The sequence below is a fragment of the Argiope bruennichi genome, chromosome 7 (genome assembly GCF_947563725.1).
Source record: "Argiope bruennichi chromosome 7, qqArgBrue1.1, whole genome shotgun sequence".
Lineage (NCBI taxonomy): Eukaryota > Metazoa > Arthropoda > Arachnida > Araneae > Araneidae > Argiope > Argiope bruennichi.
The window spans coordinates 84807175-84827749 of NC_079157.1; the positions used below are offsets into that span (position 1 = coordinate 84807175).

The following is a 20575-nucleotide window of genomic DNA, read 5'->3' on the forward strand; positions in this document are numbered from 1 at the left end:
TCGAGCTTCAAAACCCGCTAAGCAAAACAACATCATGTTCTCACATGATAATAAAATGATGTTTGCTGAATAACTGAAAGAAAGATGATTATTAAACCAGGATTTACACTCGGCCAGTTATAAGACGGCCAGTTGGCAGCGCATGCGTAGAAAGGCTGAAAAATGCCTTTCGGACGATGATAAGTAATTGTCCAACAGCACACTGTTGTATTGCATTTTTTTTTCTTACTGCGCATGCGTTTGTAGAATTTGAATTGGGGGGGGGGGGGTTGGTGTGAAAAAATCCAGCACTTAACAATGATTAATAACTTTTTTTTGTTGCTGTTGTTCTTTCTGATGTGAGGTTGTGTGGGGGTTTTTTTTAACATTTTTTTCCCATTTTCTTTCTATTGTTTTCCAAATTTACGAATTTTGAATTTAATTTAATTTTTAACTTATTTTAATATGTCTCTTTGTGCAAATATCTATCATCTTAATACGATACGCAATGAAAAAGAAAAATTCATTGACGCCAAAACGGCAATTTATAGCCAAGCATGGAATGCCTGAAGCTATCTTATAAAATAGTGGCAAACATAAATCAGTCTCTATCTGCGCTTACGCTGCTTACTGGTCGAGTGAAAAACCGGCATTATAAATCATTTGCGTATTCTTGAATATGGGATTTGTGGCGGCTTTGGGATAAATGAGGATATAACCTGGGACCTTGTGGTTCGCAGCCGATTAATATGACCACAATACAAAAGCAATCGTTCGGGTAGCGTAGCTGTTAACTGGCTTACATGCTATTCACCACAGACTCTCCCTCCAATGACTCGGAGGTGAGATGAACGATATGGATGTTGAGTGGTGATGTATTAGCCGTTGAATCTAATGCGCCTATATCCATTTGAGAAGCGCCAAGCATTCTGGCTAGCGTGTGTTGGTGAGTGGTTGCTGTTGCGCCAAGTGAGTCTGACGGCTTTGTGTTGCTGCGTCAAGTGAGTCTGACGACTTTAGTTTGATGTGGGTAGATGGCGCCACAACAGCTGTACGAAGGTTGAAGGGTCATCGTCCGAGGTCACCAGTGTAGCGTATTGGTATGAGCGAGAACAGAACCTGGGACCTTGTGGTTCGAAGTCCAGTAAAATGACCACTATACAAAGGCAATTGCTCATGTAGCGTAGCTATTAACTGGCGTATAAGCTTTCACCACAGATTTATTATAATCTCAATCTCTCAAATAACATTGATAAAGACTACCTTATAGTTTCGGTTCCCGTATCTCACAATCTATACTTATATATAAAGCTCAATGTGTGTGTGTGGGTGTGTGTGTGTGTGTGTGTAATTTGGCGGTCTACAGAAAAGACCATTTGACCTAGAGCTACCAAATTTGGTACATGTATACCTTACAGGTCGGGAATGTGCACCTGGTGTCCCTTTTTTTGAATTTGTAATTAGAATTTTAATTAATTATTAAAAACTAACTTTCCCACCAAAAAATCGTTTCATTTTCCCCAACGCCAAATGAGTAAGGCTTCTTCAGTTTTTTCCCCAACAGTAATGAGGCTAGGGTAAACATTTTTCGGTCGATTATTTCAAACGATTCTGTTTATTTTTTTAATGTTTCATGCATTTAAAATTAAACATTGTTAAATAATCGATCTTTCAGATTCATTCTGAAGTACTTTTTAATTAAAATAACACCGAATAAAGGAAATTAAAAATTTCTAATCTGCATAGCGTTACCCCAACTGGCGTAGAAAAATTCACGCGTTTGCGTTACCGTAACTGGCGTTGAAAATTCATGCATGCGCATTGTGTTCTGATTGTTGACAATATTATCAACAGATGATTCTTGATTTAAATTATTTTTAGGTTAGTTGCATGCTTTTGTAATTAAATTGTATTTATGTTAGTTATATATTTTTTGTATATGCTTATAGTTTTAAGTACATCGTTTTTTAAGTAGTTTTTTAAAACCTGTTTTCGACCGATTATTTTAAACAATTCCTTTTATTTTCTTAGTGTTTTATGCATTTAAACATTAATCGATCGATTAATATTTAAATGTATTTAAAACATTGTTAATCAATCGATTAATTAATAACATTGTTAATGAATCGATCTGTTCATGACGAATCCGAGAAAATTTTGTTGACAAATTCTTGAAAAATTAAGAAAGATATTCTTTAGTGCCCATAAAGTTTAAACACTCAGTGACTCTGTTATCAGTAATCATATTCTAAAAAAAAGCTTTGTTTCAGTAAAAAATATTATTATATTAATTGCAGATTCATTCTTTCCACTTTAATTTAAAGCATGAATTCTACGAGAGCTAACAGAAAATGAGAGAGATACATATTACGTTATGACTGAAGGCATTTATAATATTATGAGTAAATTATCAAAATTTGGAGTTTTAAAATATTTTGATGAAGAATCTATTAAAGTAGGAATTGCGTCAAATATTTAATTATTAAAAATTAAACGAACATTAAGATTGGCGAACCGACTGGTTGCCAAAGGCGGCTAGTATATAATAAAATATAAAATAATAAATTGGCTAAAATATATTTAATTTTTCAAAGCAGAAATTTGAGATTTTTGGAAATAATTTACTTACTTAATGATGGCATCAAATTTCCAGTGGCATTAGTATCCTGCTTACTTTGTTTGTAATTGGGAGCACTAGACACATGTTTAAATAAAGTAATGACTGCAATGAAAAAAAGAATGGCTGGTAGTCTCAGTGCTTGCATTCTGGACATGTTTTGCTTAACTACTAATCAAAACAGAATATTTCTAAAATAACATATCTACGCTTTTTGAAAGTAACTTTGCTCTACGTATCATGGCATCACTAAAAAGTAGATAAGTGTCAAGTTAAAATAACTGATTAAAAAATGGCGTTATCAGCTGTTATAGAACGATCAAAGAAATGTAATCTGCTGCTAAAGTTTCACTTTAAGTAGAATGTTAAGTTAAATATTAAGAAAAAAAATCACTACTTATTCGAAAGACCTTGAAGTTATCTTTTGTCAATACAAATTCTTGCTGTTAAGCATAAAACAGGAATATGAACCCTGCAGCATTAAGCAACATAGAAAAAAACCGCTATGATAAAATAAAATCATTTCAATAAAAACTTTTCTTTTTAGGTAAAGAAACGTTTAGTTATTGAAAAGAAGTAAAATTTACATGAGAATACAAATTTGTAAAAATATAAAGCACTCATAAAAAAACTCTAAGAAGATTGGAATTTTTATCACAGATATAATATATTTTAATTTTTAATGTAAATTTAGATGCTTTTTCTTATAATACTTATTTTTTTAGAAAATAGTTTTTAAGACCTCACATTTCTAATGGACCGTAACAGAACATTACTTTCGATTCTTTAGTACATTAAAGAACTGTTCTTTAAAACGTTGTTTTACTTTTAATATTTTCTGCTATTTAGTATTCACGATATGTCATAGTATTTAATTTTAAAATGATGGAATTTTAAAATCAATATTTTCTAAAATCTACTACTAAATATTTCCACTTAGAAAGAACTAGTTTGAATATAAAAGACAATTTATTAGTTTAAATTTTGCATTTGAAATTCTTGCATTATGAACGGAAATATACTATTGTACGAAACAGGCGAAAATTCTATTTCAAGCAAACCAATCCATCGAAAAAAGAGAATGTTAACACTTACTTTGCACGATTCATGCGTAGTATCGTTGCAATTTTTATCGTCTTCAGCCATATTCACTCTAAAATAAAAGTCTCGGGTCACCGGTTGTTGGTCCCGATTCCAAATGAATCAGAACTTTGTTACTTTAAATAATTTTAATCCACATTTTACTTCAAAATAATCTTTATTACAACTCTTAATAACCGTACGTAATTTATATTTTTTCGAACAACAAAATTCTTTCGAATCTTTTCGTTGCCATTTCCAAAACACCAAAAACAAAAAATAAATTAATAAAACGATATTAACTGTTATTTTAAAGTTCCGTATAATTTCCAAGCCACAACAAAACCCTGTTTGCCTTAAATAAAACCGATTTATTGAATTAATATTGTGGATATATCAGAAAATCATAGAAAACTTTGTCTTCCATTTATTTTTTAGAAAATATTATTTATTTCATTTCATACAGACATGTGCTGAAAATCACACTTTTCTGGGTTTGCAGTAATATTTAACTTATTTTTTTAATTTGAGCTTTTGTAAATGTGATGGCAACTCGTTGAGTAAAATGAACTTTTCCCCATGCACGTGTAACGTGCTCGTGCAAGTTAAATTTATTTTTATTTTGAGCGAAATAAATTGTTGAAGAATAAGATTAAAGATATGCAGAACGTTTATAAAGCGGTATTTTTGTTAAAGTTGTACAGGAAGGTTTCAGGAGAATTTACTCAACAGATAATTTCTGTTTCTTTTTTACTTTCCTTCCCTCCAAGTTGGGGATTTTCAAACGACCGTTGTGGTTTTTCTTTTCATCACAATTTCTTCCAATCATCTTTAAGCAGAAGAATCTCCCTTCATCGACAGAAGTATAGATGATCCTCAGATGGCGCTACGTAGCAGAATTGATAATTCATCTATACCTGAGAAAGCGTCGGAAGTAGAAGCAAATAAATTCTTCATTTTGGAAGCTCAAAACGGTAGCCTTCCAAAATTTATCCTAAATCCTTAAAAGAAAATATTTGTCAAAAGGTTACTGCAGCAAAATATATCGCTTAAAACTCAAAATCGACACACAGCTAAAGAATTATGCTATATTCAAGCTTTTATGGGTATTCCAATTAGATCTAAAATATAACTAAAGTACGTTGCCGTGATTTTTACTGGATAACAATAAACAGACTACTGACCTCTGCGATTTGGATGGAAAATTAGAAACAGAAAATAATATCAAAATCTACGAATAAAGATGTTTTGGATCTAGGAGAAACGCAAATAATTCCTCAGAATCTCTATTAGACTCAATTTTTGGTATCATCATTCCAGATTACATTACAGTATGACTAACAAGACAAAGAGGAAATTGGTTGACAATCCAAGGTGCTTTTCTTTTTTGTATAAAACAAAGAAATGTGAGAAAGATACAACATGTGAGAAATGCTGTGGAATATTCTAAGGGAATGATTGCTTTTGTAACACTTCCACTTTTAAATGCATTGATTTCTCGAATATAAAGCGACAAACACTAACTATCCGAAAAGTTTAAGTTTGATGAGCCCTATGCATTGGGAAAAGCTGGAGAACATTTAGATTTTTTAGACTTTTACAGAAATAAATTTTGGCTTATTCTTTTATTTACTGTTGACGCAGGTATATTTAATGACTTTGAAATTTCTTACTGCGTCAGTGGGTAATAAATTTTATTTTAGAATTATATGAAACGTGTTTTTTCCGGGAATTCTTTCGGAGACTTCTTTTCATACGAAAGTAATAGGAGTATTTTTCCCTTTCCGATTTCTCAATAATTTTGAGTTAGGCAATAGGAAAATTTCTTTTTTGAAAGCGTAAGAGCATATCCTTCAATCAATCCACAGTTTGTTTATGCGCGATATTTTGAAAGAAGAATAAAATTAGCAGACGATATTTCCCATTCTAAATAATAAGTTGTTGCCAGAAATTTTTTCCCAAATGATTCTATTATGCAATATTCATTATCGAAATCGTTCTAAAATGTGAAAAAAAAAATCCCACTTTTTCTGAACTTTGAAACATGAAATTTTGAATAAAAGCTGTGACAAACATTTTACACTCTTCCTCGTGTAAAAGAAGTGAAATTTGAATAATAAGGTAAAATAACTTATTAGGAAGTATCTTATAAGTGTCAAAAATATTTTTATTTTAATCTTATTATCTTTATTTTAAATTTTAAATTGAAACACATTTAATGTAAACTTAAGTCTTAATATATTAAGAAAAATTTCTAAAAAGTTGACATAAAAACGAAGATACCATCTACATGCTTGAGAAATTTTTCATATTTCATAATATTTATAACCATGAATTATAAAACACATTAAATATTAAAAAATGAAAATAGGATTTTACTGGCCATTTCATTCATGTAAGAAATGCAGGGAATTTTTTAAAATCGAAAATGAATGAGCACATTGTAAAGAGATTAAGGCAATGTAATCAGAAATAATTTCTTGTATTTTCAATAAAAATTAAAAAATATATTATAAAAGCGATTAAAATTTCAAATTATCTAAAATAGTCCCTTCAGCTTTTTACATTTTTAGAGTATTGCTTTAAGATCCATATTTTGTTAAAACAACTTAAAACAAGAACTTATTATAAGATAGTATTAAAACATTTATGCTTGGAAAGAATTATTACTATTATTATGAATTAAATTATTACATTTTGCAGAAAAATATTAAATATATTTACCAATTAGAATTTTTATAGCGTTAGATTTAAATGCTTATTCTCCATGTTTCCTAAAATACAATTTGCCGTTAAGTAAGCTGTCAAAAATGCGCCTACGTCATGTGCTAGACCTGTGCGGCATGCATGCTTCTATGTAGAGAATTATTCGGATGGTGTTGTTCTTTTTAAATAATTTACCGTAATGTACCCATGTGTGTTTTTTTTCTGTATAGAATAAATGCTTTTAATGTTTTGCAAATGGTCACTGCATAAAGCTCCCATGAGTAGAAATCTAATGAACAGTATTTTTTTTTCGCCGAGAAAACTGTTCTTTTCCCTGTTAAAGCTACGGGGCTTTTTTCTGTTTCTAATCAACAGAATATTACAAGAATCAAAGTTCCAATTTTTTAGTAACATTTAACTGCGTTAGGAACGCAAATACGATTTCAGTTCATTGGAAGCTTTTCTATCTATACTTCACATATTGTGATTTTTATTTTGACTTAAAGATTTTATCAAATTATTTTTCCTTTAATACAGTGATAAAATGTTTAAATTTATAATTGTGTAGTTCTTATTTATATTAAATTACCTAGTTTAACGATCCTTGCTTAGTAGTCAGTCATTTAATTTTGCAACTAAGAAATTTGATACCGACTGCGGATTTGATGCGGCAAATTAGATACCGACAGGAAGAAATCGAATTTTTACAATAGTGAAAATTCAATTTATTCATTATATACAAATCTAAAACAAAAGAGTAAAAATCAGTGTATCAAGAGAAAACAAGTGACATTTAAATGCGTTAATAAATGTAATATTTAATAAATTACCGATTTTAACAAAAAATTTAACTTATTTTCAGATAAATTCTTACATGAAAATCGATCAATACTACAATGAAATTTCAAAACAAATGTTACAATTCCCATCAAACACTCAAAGTATTAAAAAATGCTTTTTTCCAAGTTAAGGACCTCAAACCATTTAGGAATCAGGAACGAACATACAAGTAGATTTTAGCTTTAAATTCGAATGTAGACGAATCCGATTTTAATACACTGAAATTTCTATAAACATAATGTTAAAAAGAACCAGACAAAAATTCCAATTCGTTCATTTCTACTACAATATTTCTAGGGCATGACCCATTTCTAATTTATCTTATCTATACTCCGCAATCAAATTAAAGAAATAAATTCTGATGACTTGCAATTAAATTTTAACTAATAAAATGATTTCAGATAAAGTATTGAAAAAAAATATTAATTAATATTGTGTCTACTTTTAATTTGAATTATAAAATTCTTCAAACAACTTGGAGATTGAAGATATATATCTTCAAACAACTTGGAGATACATTATATATAGTCTTAAATCGGCATACGAATTTGTTAGAACATTAATTCTAGAAAATTTAAAACTTTTGACAAAACAATTATTGGAAAGACGACAAAAATATTTTATAATTAAATAATACACAAGCTTTATTTGCAAATTTAATATACAAAAACTGATCATTTACAAGATTATAACAAAAAATAGAATATTAATACATTGAATTAAGAATCCAGTACAGGTATCAACTTAATTTAAGTTTAACAGATATGAAATTGTATAAAATAGCAATCAGCTTAACAAGAATTCAAAAAGTTTTAAAAGTAAAGTTTTCTTTTAACATAAAATCGATATACTGGAATTGGGAAATTTAATACAAGCATTGTTTCTTAAAATATAATTAAAGAAGCACAACACATTTATATAAATTATAATATAAGAATAGAATGTAATTTGAATATTAAATTTTTGCAATGCACATTTCAACTTTAATATTTCAAATAATTTAGAATAAACATCAAAATTCAATGATTCTGCAAAGCTGATAATTCTGAATCCCTAATTTTCTCGTATTTTATTAATAAAAGAAAGTCATCTACACTACATTATTCACTATTCGTCGCATCCATTCACTTTTTTTCTCAACACATATTTCATTATAATCGCCTACATTTTTTTTAGAATTTTGATTCAATTTAATCATGCTCGAGAATCACTTTCTTCGAAGGCATATTGATCATTGTGGTGATCAGGCACAATGATCAAATGCTTTCGAAGAATCGAATGACATTTTGATTGGCTGGCCGGCCGAGCCAATCAAAGTATCCTCTATCCGCGGCTGTACACATTTAAGTAATACCGAAAGACAAAACTGAGATTTAGAAATTGTGATTTAGTACTTCAAATTTACCATTAATCTTATAACTATTACACATTTATTATTTAAAAAAAATAAATTTAACAAGAATAAAATCCTGATTTAAAAAAATAACTGCAAATGGATACAATGAACCGATACTTATTTAATATAGCTGTAAGGATTATGTTAATATTTTTCTTAGTGTTGAAGTTAGATTTCAATTAATGAACATTGATAGATACCCCGTTTTAAAATTGATGTTATGCATTTTATGTAATTTTATCATATAATTTAAGAAAAATTAAAGTTTCGAAAATCAAATTCAAAATGTAGTCATAAAACATCTTACCAATGCACACTGCTGTTTCATGTGCACAAAGTTTAAGAGAATATTTTCTATTAATATTTTTCAAGCTCAATCTTTAAGAAGGCAAAGCAAGAATGTTTACATTGCAAATTTTGTCTTTTCTTTCATACAGAGTATAGATACATCCCCCTCTAGATAGTAGGAACTATTCAAGTATTTTAAATTAGACAAACATATTCCATATAATATTAAATTTCATTGTTATAAATCTTTCTTTAAAGTCAAAATATTTCTAGAATATTTTGAAATCTTGAGACCACATAACGGACGTTCAGCATAAAACAATATTTCAAAAGCGAATATGAAAATTCTTATGAAAAGCAAAATACATTGATATTAGAACTATACACATACGATCATTAGAGTAAATATATTGAATTTGTGCTAACTCATTTCAGAAGCAAAATGTGAAGTTCTAGAAATGAATGAAATAATGAAATTGTTTTCCCCAGCATTGACATTAAGTACAAAACAAAAATACAGAATTCCAGTTTCATAAAATTTCTTAATAAATTAAAAACTATTCAGAAAACAGTTATCCTAATTCGAAGAAATATGAGCTAATGAGTTGATAATTAGAATTTAAATTTTTAGATTATGTTATTACAACAGATGAAAAGTAATCTTAATAAATCACAAGCGTAAAGATGCATTCTCTATTGACAATGATTGAGAAATGTACCATGAAAATTAAGTCTATTCTTTATTTTATGTAATTACAGTACTATGGCAGTCGTTGGGATCCTGCCTATATTTCTGTATCAGCAACAGTTATGCTTGTTAACTTACCAGAATGTAACAAGAGATTATGGTTGCACATGAAATTCATACATGTGGAAAAGAATTAAACTTTTAGTATTATTGAAAATTGGATTTAGATAAAGAAACAAAATATACTATCAAATTGAAATTTACCGAGATAATTTTTCAGAAATTTATATTGTTTTCAAAAATGCTTGTTTCTAAAGGAGTAGAAAACAAACGTCAACTTTGAAGAAATAAAATGTACCGAAATCTATTAAGTTGGTATATGAATAACAATTTCCAAGTTTTTTTTTAAAGATGAAATATTGATTCATATGCTAAACATGTTCTGAATGATGTACATTCTCTGCTCTTAAATGTTTTTTAAAGTTCAAAGAGAATTACTGCATTAATTGAAAGAATTCTCCAAAAATATATAAATACTCAACACCTTAAAACTGGAAGAATAAAACATTAGGTGTATTGAAATCCTCAAATAATGTTAACTGCATATGTATTCACATTTCCACTATGTAGATCATTGTTAATATTTCGGTACAATACAAGCATTTTGGGTTTGGTCTAATATTATAAACTGCGTATGTTGGATCTCCTTCCAATACTTCATTGTTCCCAATTCCAATATGCACTTGCTGAAGATTCCGGATGTCACCCACTGTATCATTTGATCGTTTCAGTCAAAACAATATCTGTATATATATATTAAATATCTGATTGTCAGTATCTGAAAAGATTAAATATTTGAATTAATATAGATCTAAAAATATCATTAAATACTGAAATAGAAGCGACTTAATTTTGCTCTTTAAATTAATGATTCAAAAGTCTAAAAAAAAGGGAACTGTTTTACCATTTCGTTATTCATAGAAGTGATAATAAAAATTTTAAAATGTAGATTTGCTAATACCTCGCTTTATGTACCTTTTAGTGTTTTGAAAGTGAAATTCATAATTTTAAAAATTGTATTTAAATCATTAGCTAAAAAAAATCGTTCAGAATCTTCCGTTTGTTCTGAAATGTTTCTCTGAGGATGAGAAGTGGCGCGAATAATGAACGCTCAAATAGTCGTCCAGTAGTCACAGTCATTGATTACACGTCTGAATATAATAGGTTATTTGGCTAAGTCCTCAAAAAATTCTCAAAATCATCTTGGGCTCTCTAAACATATGCATTCGTGCAGAGGAAAAAAGCATGACCCAAAGTTCAGCTTGAAAAAAATTTCTTTCATAGGTTTGTAGATGAAATTTTCTTTGATGTCATTTTTAAGTATTTAAATGACTAGCGACCTTACTAATATCAGTATGTCCCGATTACTACGGTTAAAGAAGATTCTAAATTTTAAATACTAATGGCAGTAAGTCTAGTTCGTTTTAAAAAAATGGAGGATGAAAGAAGACACGAAACAAAATTACACGTAAACATCTTTTACCTATCTCGCATATGCGAAGGAAAAGATTTCTGGCCATGCAACGCATCTTTTGTTAATACAAGTAACCAATCTAAAGTAAGAAAAAGTTTGAAAACGAAACTAAAATGAAAACGAAACAAAACAGTTTCGAAATCGCAACTAAAATTTATTACCTATTTAAACTAAAACCAAAACGGAACTTCATAGTATTTAGAGAGCGCAATTGCAGCTACTTCTAAAACACAGATGAATTGATACAAAAGTATTAGAATCAAGTTAATAGGAAAAAAAAAAAAACCAAATAAAAATTTTTTTAATATTTTTTAATAATTTTTTTGGTTTAATTTTTATTTGGTTTTTTTTTTTCCTATTAACTTGATTCTAATACTTTTGTTAATACAACATGCGAGGGACTTTGATTTCTAGAAAGTAATTGTTTAGGTATCTTTACTGCTTCAGGACATATTTTTGAAGGTCCTAAATAAAAGGATTCGCCAATGTCAAATCTTTGAGATTATTATAATTCAGGAACTTACCACGTCCTTGAATGTCATCTTAAGAGAACATCTTCCCCGAATTAAGCACAATGTGTTTTGATGGCTAGAGTATAGAATCGAAAAAGCCATGATACCAAGTTCTGATGGGTTTTTTCCTAGAAAAATGGAATCCATAAGCTGTCTATCCAAAAAAATAAAAAGTACATTTTTATTCATTTGATTGTCAAATCAAATGATTGTATCCAATCTTCATTTATATACGATAATTATAAATCTGCACCACTTACCGAAATCACAACAGTACCATTCTTTCCTGGGCATCCAGACATTCTCTATACATAGAATTTGTAGCTGGAACTATAAAGACCATTCATTCTGCAGCGGGGAGCACCGTTATGGTGCTGTTCAAATTAATGTCGTCACACATTCTTTGCACTGTATGTTGCTGTAGTATCAAATGCATATGATGTTAATTTACGAGACGCTCTGCTTCATTTTGTATAAGCAAAGTGGTGCAAACGGATGTTATCTCAAACTCTTAATGGCACGACTCCAAAACTCATTTCAATTCACATTTGTTCCTTTGTTGACAACAGTATCAGAAGAAACCGCCATGATTCGTCTCTCCTATCATAGATTACACATTTTAAATCTGCATAACTCTGACCTCGTCACTTAGAAGTCACTTGTCTGGAATAAGGAGAGATTATAAACGTTTCTTTCGCCTTCAGTCCACTGTGCAGATTGGGTTTAAGTTCTATAATTTGTGAGTACTAAAGATGAGTCATTTTTGAACTTGGTTTAGTATTTCAAGCTTTTAAAGAACTATCAATTAAATCTGTCGGATCTCCGTACATAATTTAATTTCGAAAAGGTTCCAAATTCCAATATCCGCTTGAAAGCTCCAGATAGTTCTTGTTGAGAAGTGATCATTTCTGTCAATATCTGAAAAAAAAAAAAGTTAAACAATTTGAAGTTACGGATATACAACTACCCATCAAGAATACCATGAAATGCAGAAATATATGCAATTTAGTTTAGATCCTTCAATCTACATCAATAATTTAAAAACGAGAAAAGAATTTGCTTGAGATTTTCATTGATGAAAGGAGATGAAATCGGTTTTAATTAGAAAAATCTCTTGAAGCTCGCATCTGCTCATCTTTCCTTTAAAAATGGAAATATTCGCATTATTTGAAATACCTCCATAAAACAATTCATCTAATCATTTCATTTATTCTATCTAAAAAAGAGACTCCATTTCATTCCCCGAGAGATAGACGTATTCATTTAAAAAAATAAATGGAATACTCAATTTATTAATTTTCCTTTAAACACAATTATTGATTATATACGATATAATTATAAGGTTAATTCGCCAACAAGATCTACAACATGCCTAGACCTAAAATATGAAATTTCTGATTTAAGAACAATTCCATTTTATTTGTCAGATTTCAATTAAAATTTTATAGGATATATTATTTAAATGCTTAAAAAAGAGAATTATGACCTTACCAAAAAGTCTATTAACTTCCGATAGTTGAAGGTTCAAAATATAATTTATTGATTTTTTAAATAATAGTAATTTTTTGGAATGACCACAAACGTATAAGTTTAATGCCAACCACACAGAGACAAAACAAACTCACCTAAAAGTTTTTTTTTTTTTTTGCTTTATCATAAACGTTGGAATAGATCTAAAGTGGTCCTGCCCAAGCAATATTTCAGTAGCGCCGATGACAACACATGCTGACTCCATTCTCAGGCAAACAATTACTTAAATGCCCAAGCATAGGCTCATCAAAAATCAATCTCACGGTATAACATGTATTTTAATTCCTGTAGTTCTTAAGTTGGAAGTATCTGAAAAAAATTGATAAACGTTTCCAAAGAATTATGTTTCACATCTTTTTGTAGTCTCCAGAAATTTTTTTTTCTGTACGAACCAATTATATTTCCAAAATCCATATCGTTTTGTCAGTTTAATACAATTCGAAAACTTACTGTTTCCTTGAATTTCTGATGCTCCAATATCATTTTGCATGTAGATGGATGTTATGGATGTAGATGGATGGCGTGTATATGGAACTGAGAAAATACTGGTGGTAAACGCACTGCGTTTATCAAGCAGAATAGCATTGATGCAGAGTCCTACGTTGTCAAGTCTGAATAATTAACGAAATAAAATGAGTAAATTTTTATAATTCTGATAAATCAAAGGATTGTATTTAACTTTCATTTCATTATGTTAATTATCTGAAATAGCATAACTTACCGATATTACTTCTGTGCCAAACTGAAAACGAAAACGTTTTCTGGGCATCCGGATAGCTGTTATCTATGCTATTTGTCTACGGCTGAAAAAAGCGACTCTACATATGAGAAATGACGTTATGCCATTGTTCCAGTAAACACAAATGCCTATAGTTAAATGCTCCAATAACAATTGTAGGCAGATTGGCTTCGTTGATGATTTCTATATATTTGCATTTCATTTAAATGAGTGAAAAAATTAATGATTTCAACAGAAATTATGTTATATCAGTGAAACAGTTTAAATTAAAGATTTGTAATGTTCCTATTATTTTTATGCAAAGAACTAGCCAAATTCACTCAGCACATTTGTAGAAAATGGCACAGGAAAACAAACGTCATGGTTCTTGCCCCTGCCGTTTTGAAACTGTACCATGTAAAATCCATATAATTGTGGTATTCACGTCGTTTACAAGCAACATGTATGGAATATCCAGATATAATAAATATTTCTTCCACATTCAATCTAGACTTCAACCGTGCAGATTTTAATTAAAGTTACACTTTCAAATTATTTTAAAAGGCATCTAACTGTTAAAGATTACAGTTTTCAGATATATGTGGGTATTATTCTGACGGAAGATCCTTTTGTAAAATAAACTGAACCGATTGTGTCTATTCAGAAAGTGAAGACTACCACCGTTTTTTTTTTTAAATTTTTGAAGTTGAAGACCTACAGAAATGTGATCACGTCGTGGTTTGTTTTAATATACAATAATAAAAATTGGGTTCAAATAGAAGAAACAGCTTTGTCTTAAAGCAGTATTTTATATTATATTTTTTAAGTTCTGTGAAATGAACAATTTTCTTTATATACTTAAGTATAGAGAACTGTGATACGATATTTGTCTAAATAAGTCCAGAAAAGCTTCATTAAGACGTTTTTAACCCGAATACTTAATAAATTAACCTCGAATGCTTACTTAATGCAATTGTTTAAATTTTCCCTATGCCTGTTCTAGCCGATTATTGACTTTGAATTCAAATAAAATTAAAGTTCCCCCGCATTCGATATATGAGGTTATTCAAAATCCCTTTTGATTGTGATACGAAACAAATGAAATTATTTCTAAATGCTGGTAGTTGAGAAGTTCAAACAGACTCGGCTACTATATCAAGAAGAAATTACATTCCTTCTATCGAAAAAAAAAGCTTATTTCAGGATTGACCGATATGCAAGACCGAATCAAACTGTTTTTTATGGGATGCCAAGTTATTACGTCAACTAGAGGAATAGTTAATACATAGAATAACAAAAAACAGTGGCCCACAAGATTACTTGTGCATTAAAGATGCTGATTTTAATTCCAACACCGAGAAAGAAAAGTGGTTAAAAGACCAAAATGCTTCAGAATTAAACATTACGGAAGCATAGCTATTATTGTTCTAGATAGCAAGAAATACTAGCAAAAATTTAAAACAGGATTAAAAGGCAACTTTCAATCGGAGTTCTAAAAATTGAAATAATTTTGGGCGCAATTCCAGTTAGCGATCACCTGCTTCAATGCCTCCGAAAGGAGAATAAGCAAATATTATTAAAAAAATTGTAAATATTTGAAAAGGGCAACAAAAAAATATTTTAATTAAATTTAATGAGGATTATTAGTATTTTTATCGGATTCCGTAACAGATAAGCTTTGGATTTCATATCAGCTAAATCTCGAATGAAACGAAATATGAATTTGAATAGATCCCGCTTCTCAGAAAGTATGTATTAAAATGCTACGAGTCGATTCTTCTTGCATTATACAGAAATTCAGTTATTGATTGCAATTATTACACATTGCATTTATTGACTTGACCTTCGAGTTTTCATTACTAGAGAATTTTTGAAATAATGTCAGGAAACAAATTACAATAGTTGAGTCGATTTACATTTTCATTTCTTGCTTAATCTGTCTGTTGATTTGAGATTATTCTAAAGCAAAATGGGAATTTGTCATTATTATTCAGTCTAATAGCCATCAGAAAAAAAAACCCGTAACAGCTGGTTTAGTGGTTAAAATAAAAGTTATCAACAAAGCCCTTAAATATTAAACCCAGTTTAGTTCTAAATTGCCTAATCATTTTTTTTTCATTATATTTATGCTTCAAGGCAAGGCTTCAAACGCTTCTTACTTTCTATCGAAATATTGTTCCTTGATGTGAAAATAAATTAGGCTGAATTAAAACAAGTATTGCATTTTTGGATAGTACACAATTATAGCACTGTTTTTTCATTTATCATTTTAAATTTTTACAATCCGAACTCAAGCAAACCAGCACATGTTATCTACATCACTAACAAAAGTTCCGAAACAATACACACACACACACACCAAGCCACCACTCCTCCGAAACCTTGCGCATTACCTACCCCCGCCGCCAACACCACTCTCGAAATCGCAATTCATACACACTCACTATCCACACCGCTACAATCACAATTCATACACAATTATCCACACCACTCCAGAAATCACAATTCAGGCATTACCCACGCCGCAGCCATCACCACTCTCGTAATCACAATTCAGGCATTACCCACGCCGCAGCCATCACCACTCTCGTAATCCCAATTTCAGGCATTACCCACGCCGCAGCCATCACCACTCTCGTAATCCCAATTTCAGGCATTACCCACGCCGCCGCCAACGTCACTCTCGTAATCCCAATTTCAGGCATTACCCACGCCGCCGCCAACGTCACTCTCGTAATCCCAATTTCAGGCATTACCCACGCCGCCGCCAACGTCACTCTCGTAATCCCAATTTCAGGCATTACCCACGCCGCCGCCAACGTCACTCTCGTAATCCCAATTTCAGGCATTACCCACGCCGCCGCCAACGTCACTCTCGTAATCCCAATTTCAGGCATTACCAACGCCGCCGCCAACGTCACTCTCGTAATCCCAATTTCAGGCATTACCAACGCCGCCGCCAACGTCACTCTCGTAATCCCAATTTCAGGCATTACCCACGCCGCCGCCAACGTCACTCTCGTAATCCCAATTTCAGGCATTACCCACGCCACCACCAACACCCCATTCGAAACCATTCAGGCATTACCCACGCCACCACCAACACCCCATTCGAAACCATTCAGGCATTACCCACGCCACCACCAACACCCCATTCGAAACCATTCAGGCATTACCCACGCCACCACCAACACCACATTCGAAACCATTCAGGCATTACCCACGCCACCACCAACACCACATTCGAAACAATTCAGGCATTACCCACGCCACCACCAACACCACATTCGAAACAATTCAGGCATTACCCACGCCACCACCAACACCACATTCGAAACAATTCAGGCATTACCCACGCCAACACCAACACCACATTCGAAACAATTCACACACATATTGCACACTCTACCGCCAATACCATCGTCGAAACCACAATTTATGCATTACTCACGCCACCTCCAACATGTCTGAAAATCAGAATTCACGATCATTACCGAAACCGCTGCCAACATCACCCTCGTAAATACAATCCATGCACACAACTTCGTCACGGCTAAACAACTTCGAAACAATTCACACATTATAAAGCCACCATCTACACCTCCAGCCCATGATACACCTAAAGTGTCATCCGCACCGCCAACACGAACTCCAGTCCACAATTCTCATATCGTCATGCAATTATTACTTATGCTGTTAACTCCACAAACTCCCAATTCTCAACATTAAAGACAATATTCGATAATTGGTCGAGCTAATCATTTCTATCCCTAGCCGATGAGGAAGTAACCGATCAAGCTTTCGTATCTCCCATTGTCCATTTCCATATTCGACTGTGTTGTAATTACTGCATACTTTATTCAATGCATAATGCGCCATTGCAGAGATTAGGTGTCAAATACAATACCCAAATAAAGTACATTAATTTTCTACCGTACAATACATCTATGCGTAACACGAGACTTGGAAAAATTTACGCCACTACATAATTTTCTCATTAGCATTATGCATTTCAAACTATGAACAAAACATACGACAGTACCCCTCCCCCTCATTGCGCCAATTAGATCAAATATTTTGCATTGAAATTAACACCAAAACTGAATTTAAAAAAATACTGAACCCAGTGGTTTTTATGCTAGCTTTGATGAGCGGCAGATTTATTAAAGCAAGGAAACAGTCAATAAAACAAGTTGCGTCATTTGTTTGAAAGCATTAACTTTCGAAATTACACAAGATTTTTATACTTTGTACTGCCTTCCCTGACAATTTATAAATTTTAATGTTACATTTATCTCAAAGCGCAACGCCAGCGTGTCCATATATGATCTCTACCAATTCCCGATTATGTCTCGAAATTCTGAACAAATTCGATTCATTGCAATTAAAATGCATTATTAATAAATCAAATTTTCATTAAAGCGCCGTTTGTAATTAATAATTCAACAATGATTTGATTCTTAAATTTAAAAATAAGTATTCAGATGCACGCATCTGGCGTGAGGCATGAAGCACTATTATTAATATTTTTCTTGACATTTTTAAGTTATTATTTCAAAATACACGATCTGAAAATATTTCAAATATAGGTGGTGCTCAGATGGATACAAATATAGATTTACATTTCTAAATTTCAGATAACAGTTTAAATTCTAACATTAATTTAACGAAGTTAGTTTCAGGCGGAAAGTGATAAAAATTCACTTTAACTGAAATGTTATAACAACTAATTTCATGTGTTAGCATGTCTGAAAATACACGATTTGGACGAATAAAGAAAAACCGTAAGAAATGAAATTGAATACTAAGTAAATAGCGCTAGATATAATATACAAGAACTCAAAAATACGAAATATGTTAATGCAATTTAGATTTTCTTCTATTGATATAATATATATTCTATTAATATTAATATAAGTCTAGACGAATGATATCAAAATAAATTGGGAAAACCTATACTACTAATAAAAAGAAATTTAAAGAATAATTTCATTTTTATGTGAAAAAGGATTGCGCAATTAAAGAAAGAGAAACAAAGAATTAGTTCAAACAGCAAGAGAATGTTTGAGGTAACGATCGGCAATTTCAATATGCACTAAGGATTCCAAATACAAATTAACGAGGAGAATTTCATTCCTTCTCTATTTACAAAACAATGCCATTAAACCCTTCGAAGTGATAAAGAAATTAGTTAAAATTTCAATAATTTTTTTTATATTTTTCTGCCCCTATTTATGATAGAATTGAAAAAGTTGACTTATTACTCATTAGGAATTGAATTCAAAAATCGACAAAACCATTTTCAACGCTAAAAAAATTTTCCCTATTTGCTTTTACATTTTTACAATCCAGAAGGAAAGTTTCGTTTCCATCACACATATTTTAATCTTGAAGTTTCCGAAATGTTCTTAGGCATTTAACACTAAATCATTTTTTAAATATAGAATGTATGAAATCCTTCAGTTCTATCGTGCAGGAAATTAATAGCATTAATGCTTGGAGTTTTAAAATATGTACCAATATTTTATTCCTCTTCTTACAAAACTGTTCTTGGATTCGTTAAAATTCTGCCTTGACAATGACATCAAGTTTACACTATAAAATTCCTTTTTAGGTGCAACAACACACAAATCCATCTTTCGATTAAGTATTCAAACTTACTTCGACAATTAATTTCTTCAGTTCAAAAATTTAATTTGTACTACTCAATCTGCGATTTTCCCATATCACAATTCATAAGCAAAAGTTTGAATAACAGCATATAATCAACAAAACTAGATCACGTTATAATATATTGTCTGAAATAAGTAAAAGCGGTATTAGGAAGCAACTACAGGAATTGTAGTAAACAAGTTCGATGAAATTTTCGGTATTAATTAGAAATATACCGAGGAGAAACTATACCGGGATTTAAATAAATGCCCTTTATGAAGAATCCATATTGGGGGTATAGTTGATCTCCAAAGAAAAAATAGCGAAAATTACTGGAATAAAACTGAATAACATTTTGCGTGATTTAGAAAATTCACTTTAATGATTTGAATAATTGTTGTTCCAGAAAAATATTCAACTTCGTTTTTAACTTCAGGGGATTATAATTATTTCCAGGTTACTCTTGCTTTGCGGTTCATTCATTTCTGAGAGTGGACTCGATTGCTCCGTATTCAAATTGCCTTTCGTGTATTTTTAAAATTATTTCGATTATTCAAATCATTAAACCTAAAACTCTAGTATCTTGAAAGAATAAAGAAGAAATATTTACAACTTCTGAATATTCGATGCATGCAATCTCTAAACGGGCGAGATACCACAATTATATAGACATACCTGGTTAGTCTAATGCGATAGAGTAGGAAATGAATAAGAAAATATCTTCCTCATTCATCTAAAAATGGCATGGCGCGGCGTACTGCGATTCATTTGGCGTTCTTTCCTCAAACCAGCCTGGATCCAGTATTACTTCTTCAGTCGAGAAATGAGTAGAGCGAAACTTGCAGAAACTACAGTTTTGATATATATTCAATCCATCACATAATGAGAATCGGGTGTGAAGATGAAGTTGTCACGTCGTTGTAGTCCAAATTATTTTTTGCAGAATGTTGAGCTGGAAAGGAAATTGAGATTAATGTTTGCGTAAATTATAAATTGCTTAAGAATTACTTTTTTCCTTCAATTTTTTTTTTCGAA

The 20575-nt window shown here is 31.0% G+C and overlaps 1 protein-coding gene across 3 annotated transcripts in view; it reads right to left on the bottom strand.

The window, feature by feature from the left end:
* Positions 1-2835, bottom strand: part of LOC129975758 (fibrillin-2-like) — a 63706-nt gene extending 60871 nt beyond the window's left edge. For all 3 annotated transcript variants that reach the window (XM_056088956.1, XM_056088957.1, XM_056088955.1), the window contains exon 1: positions 2609-2835. In XM_056088956.1, the coding sequence (XP_055944931.1) occupies positions 2609-2753 (145 nt within the window). In that variant the 5' untranslated portion in view covers positions 2754-2835. The remainder of the gene's footprint in view (positions 1-2608) is intronic.
* Positions 2836-20575: the final 17740 nt, after the last annotated feature.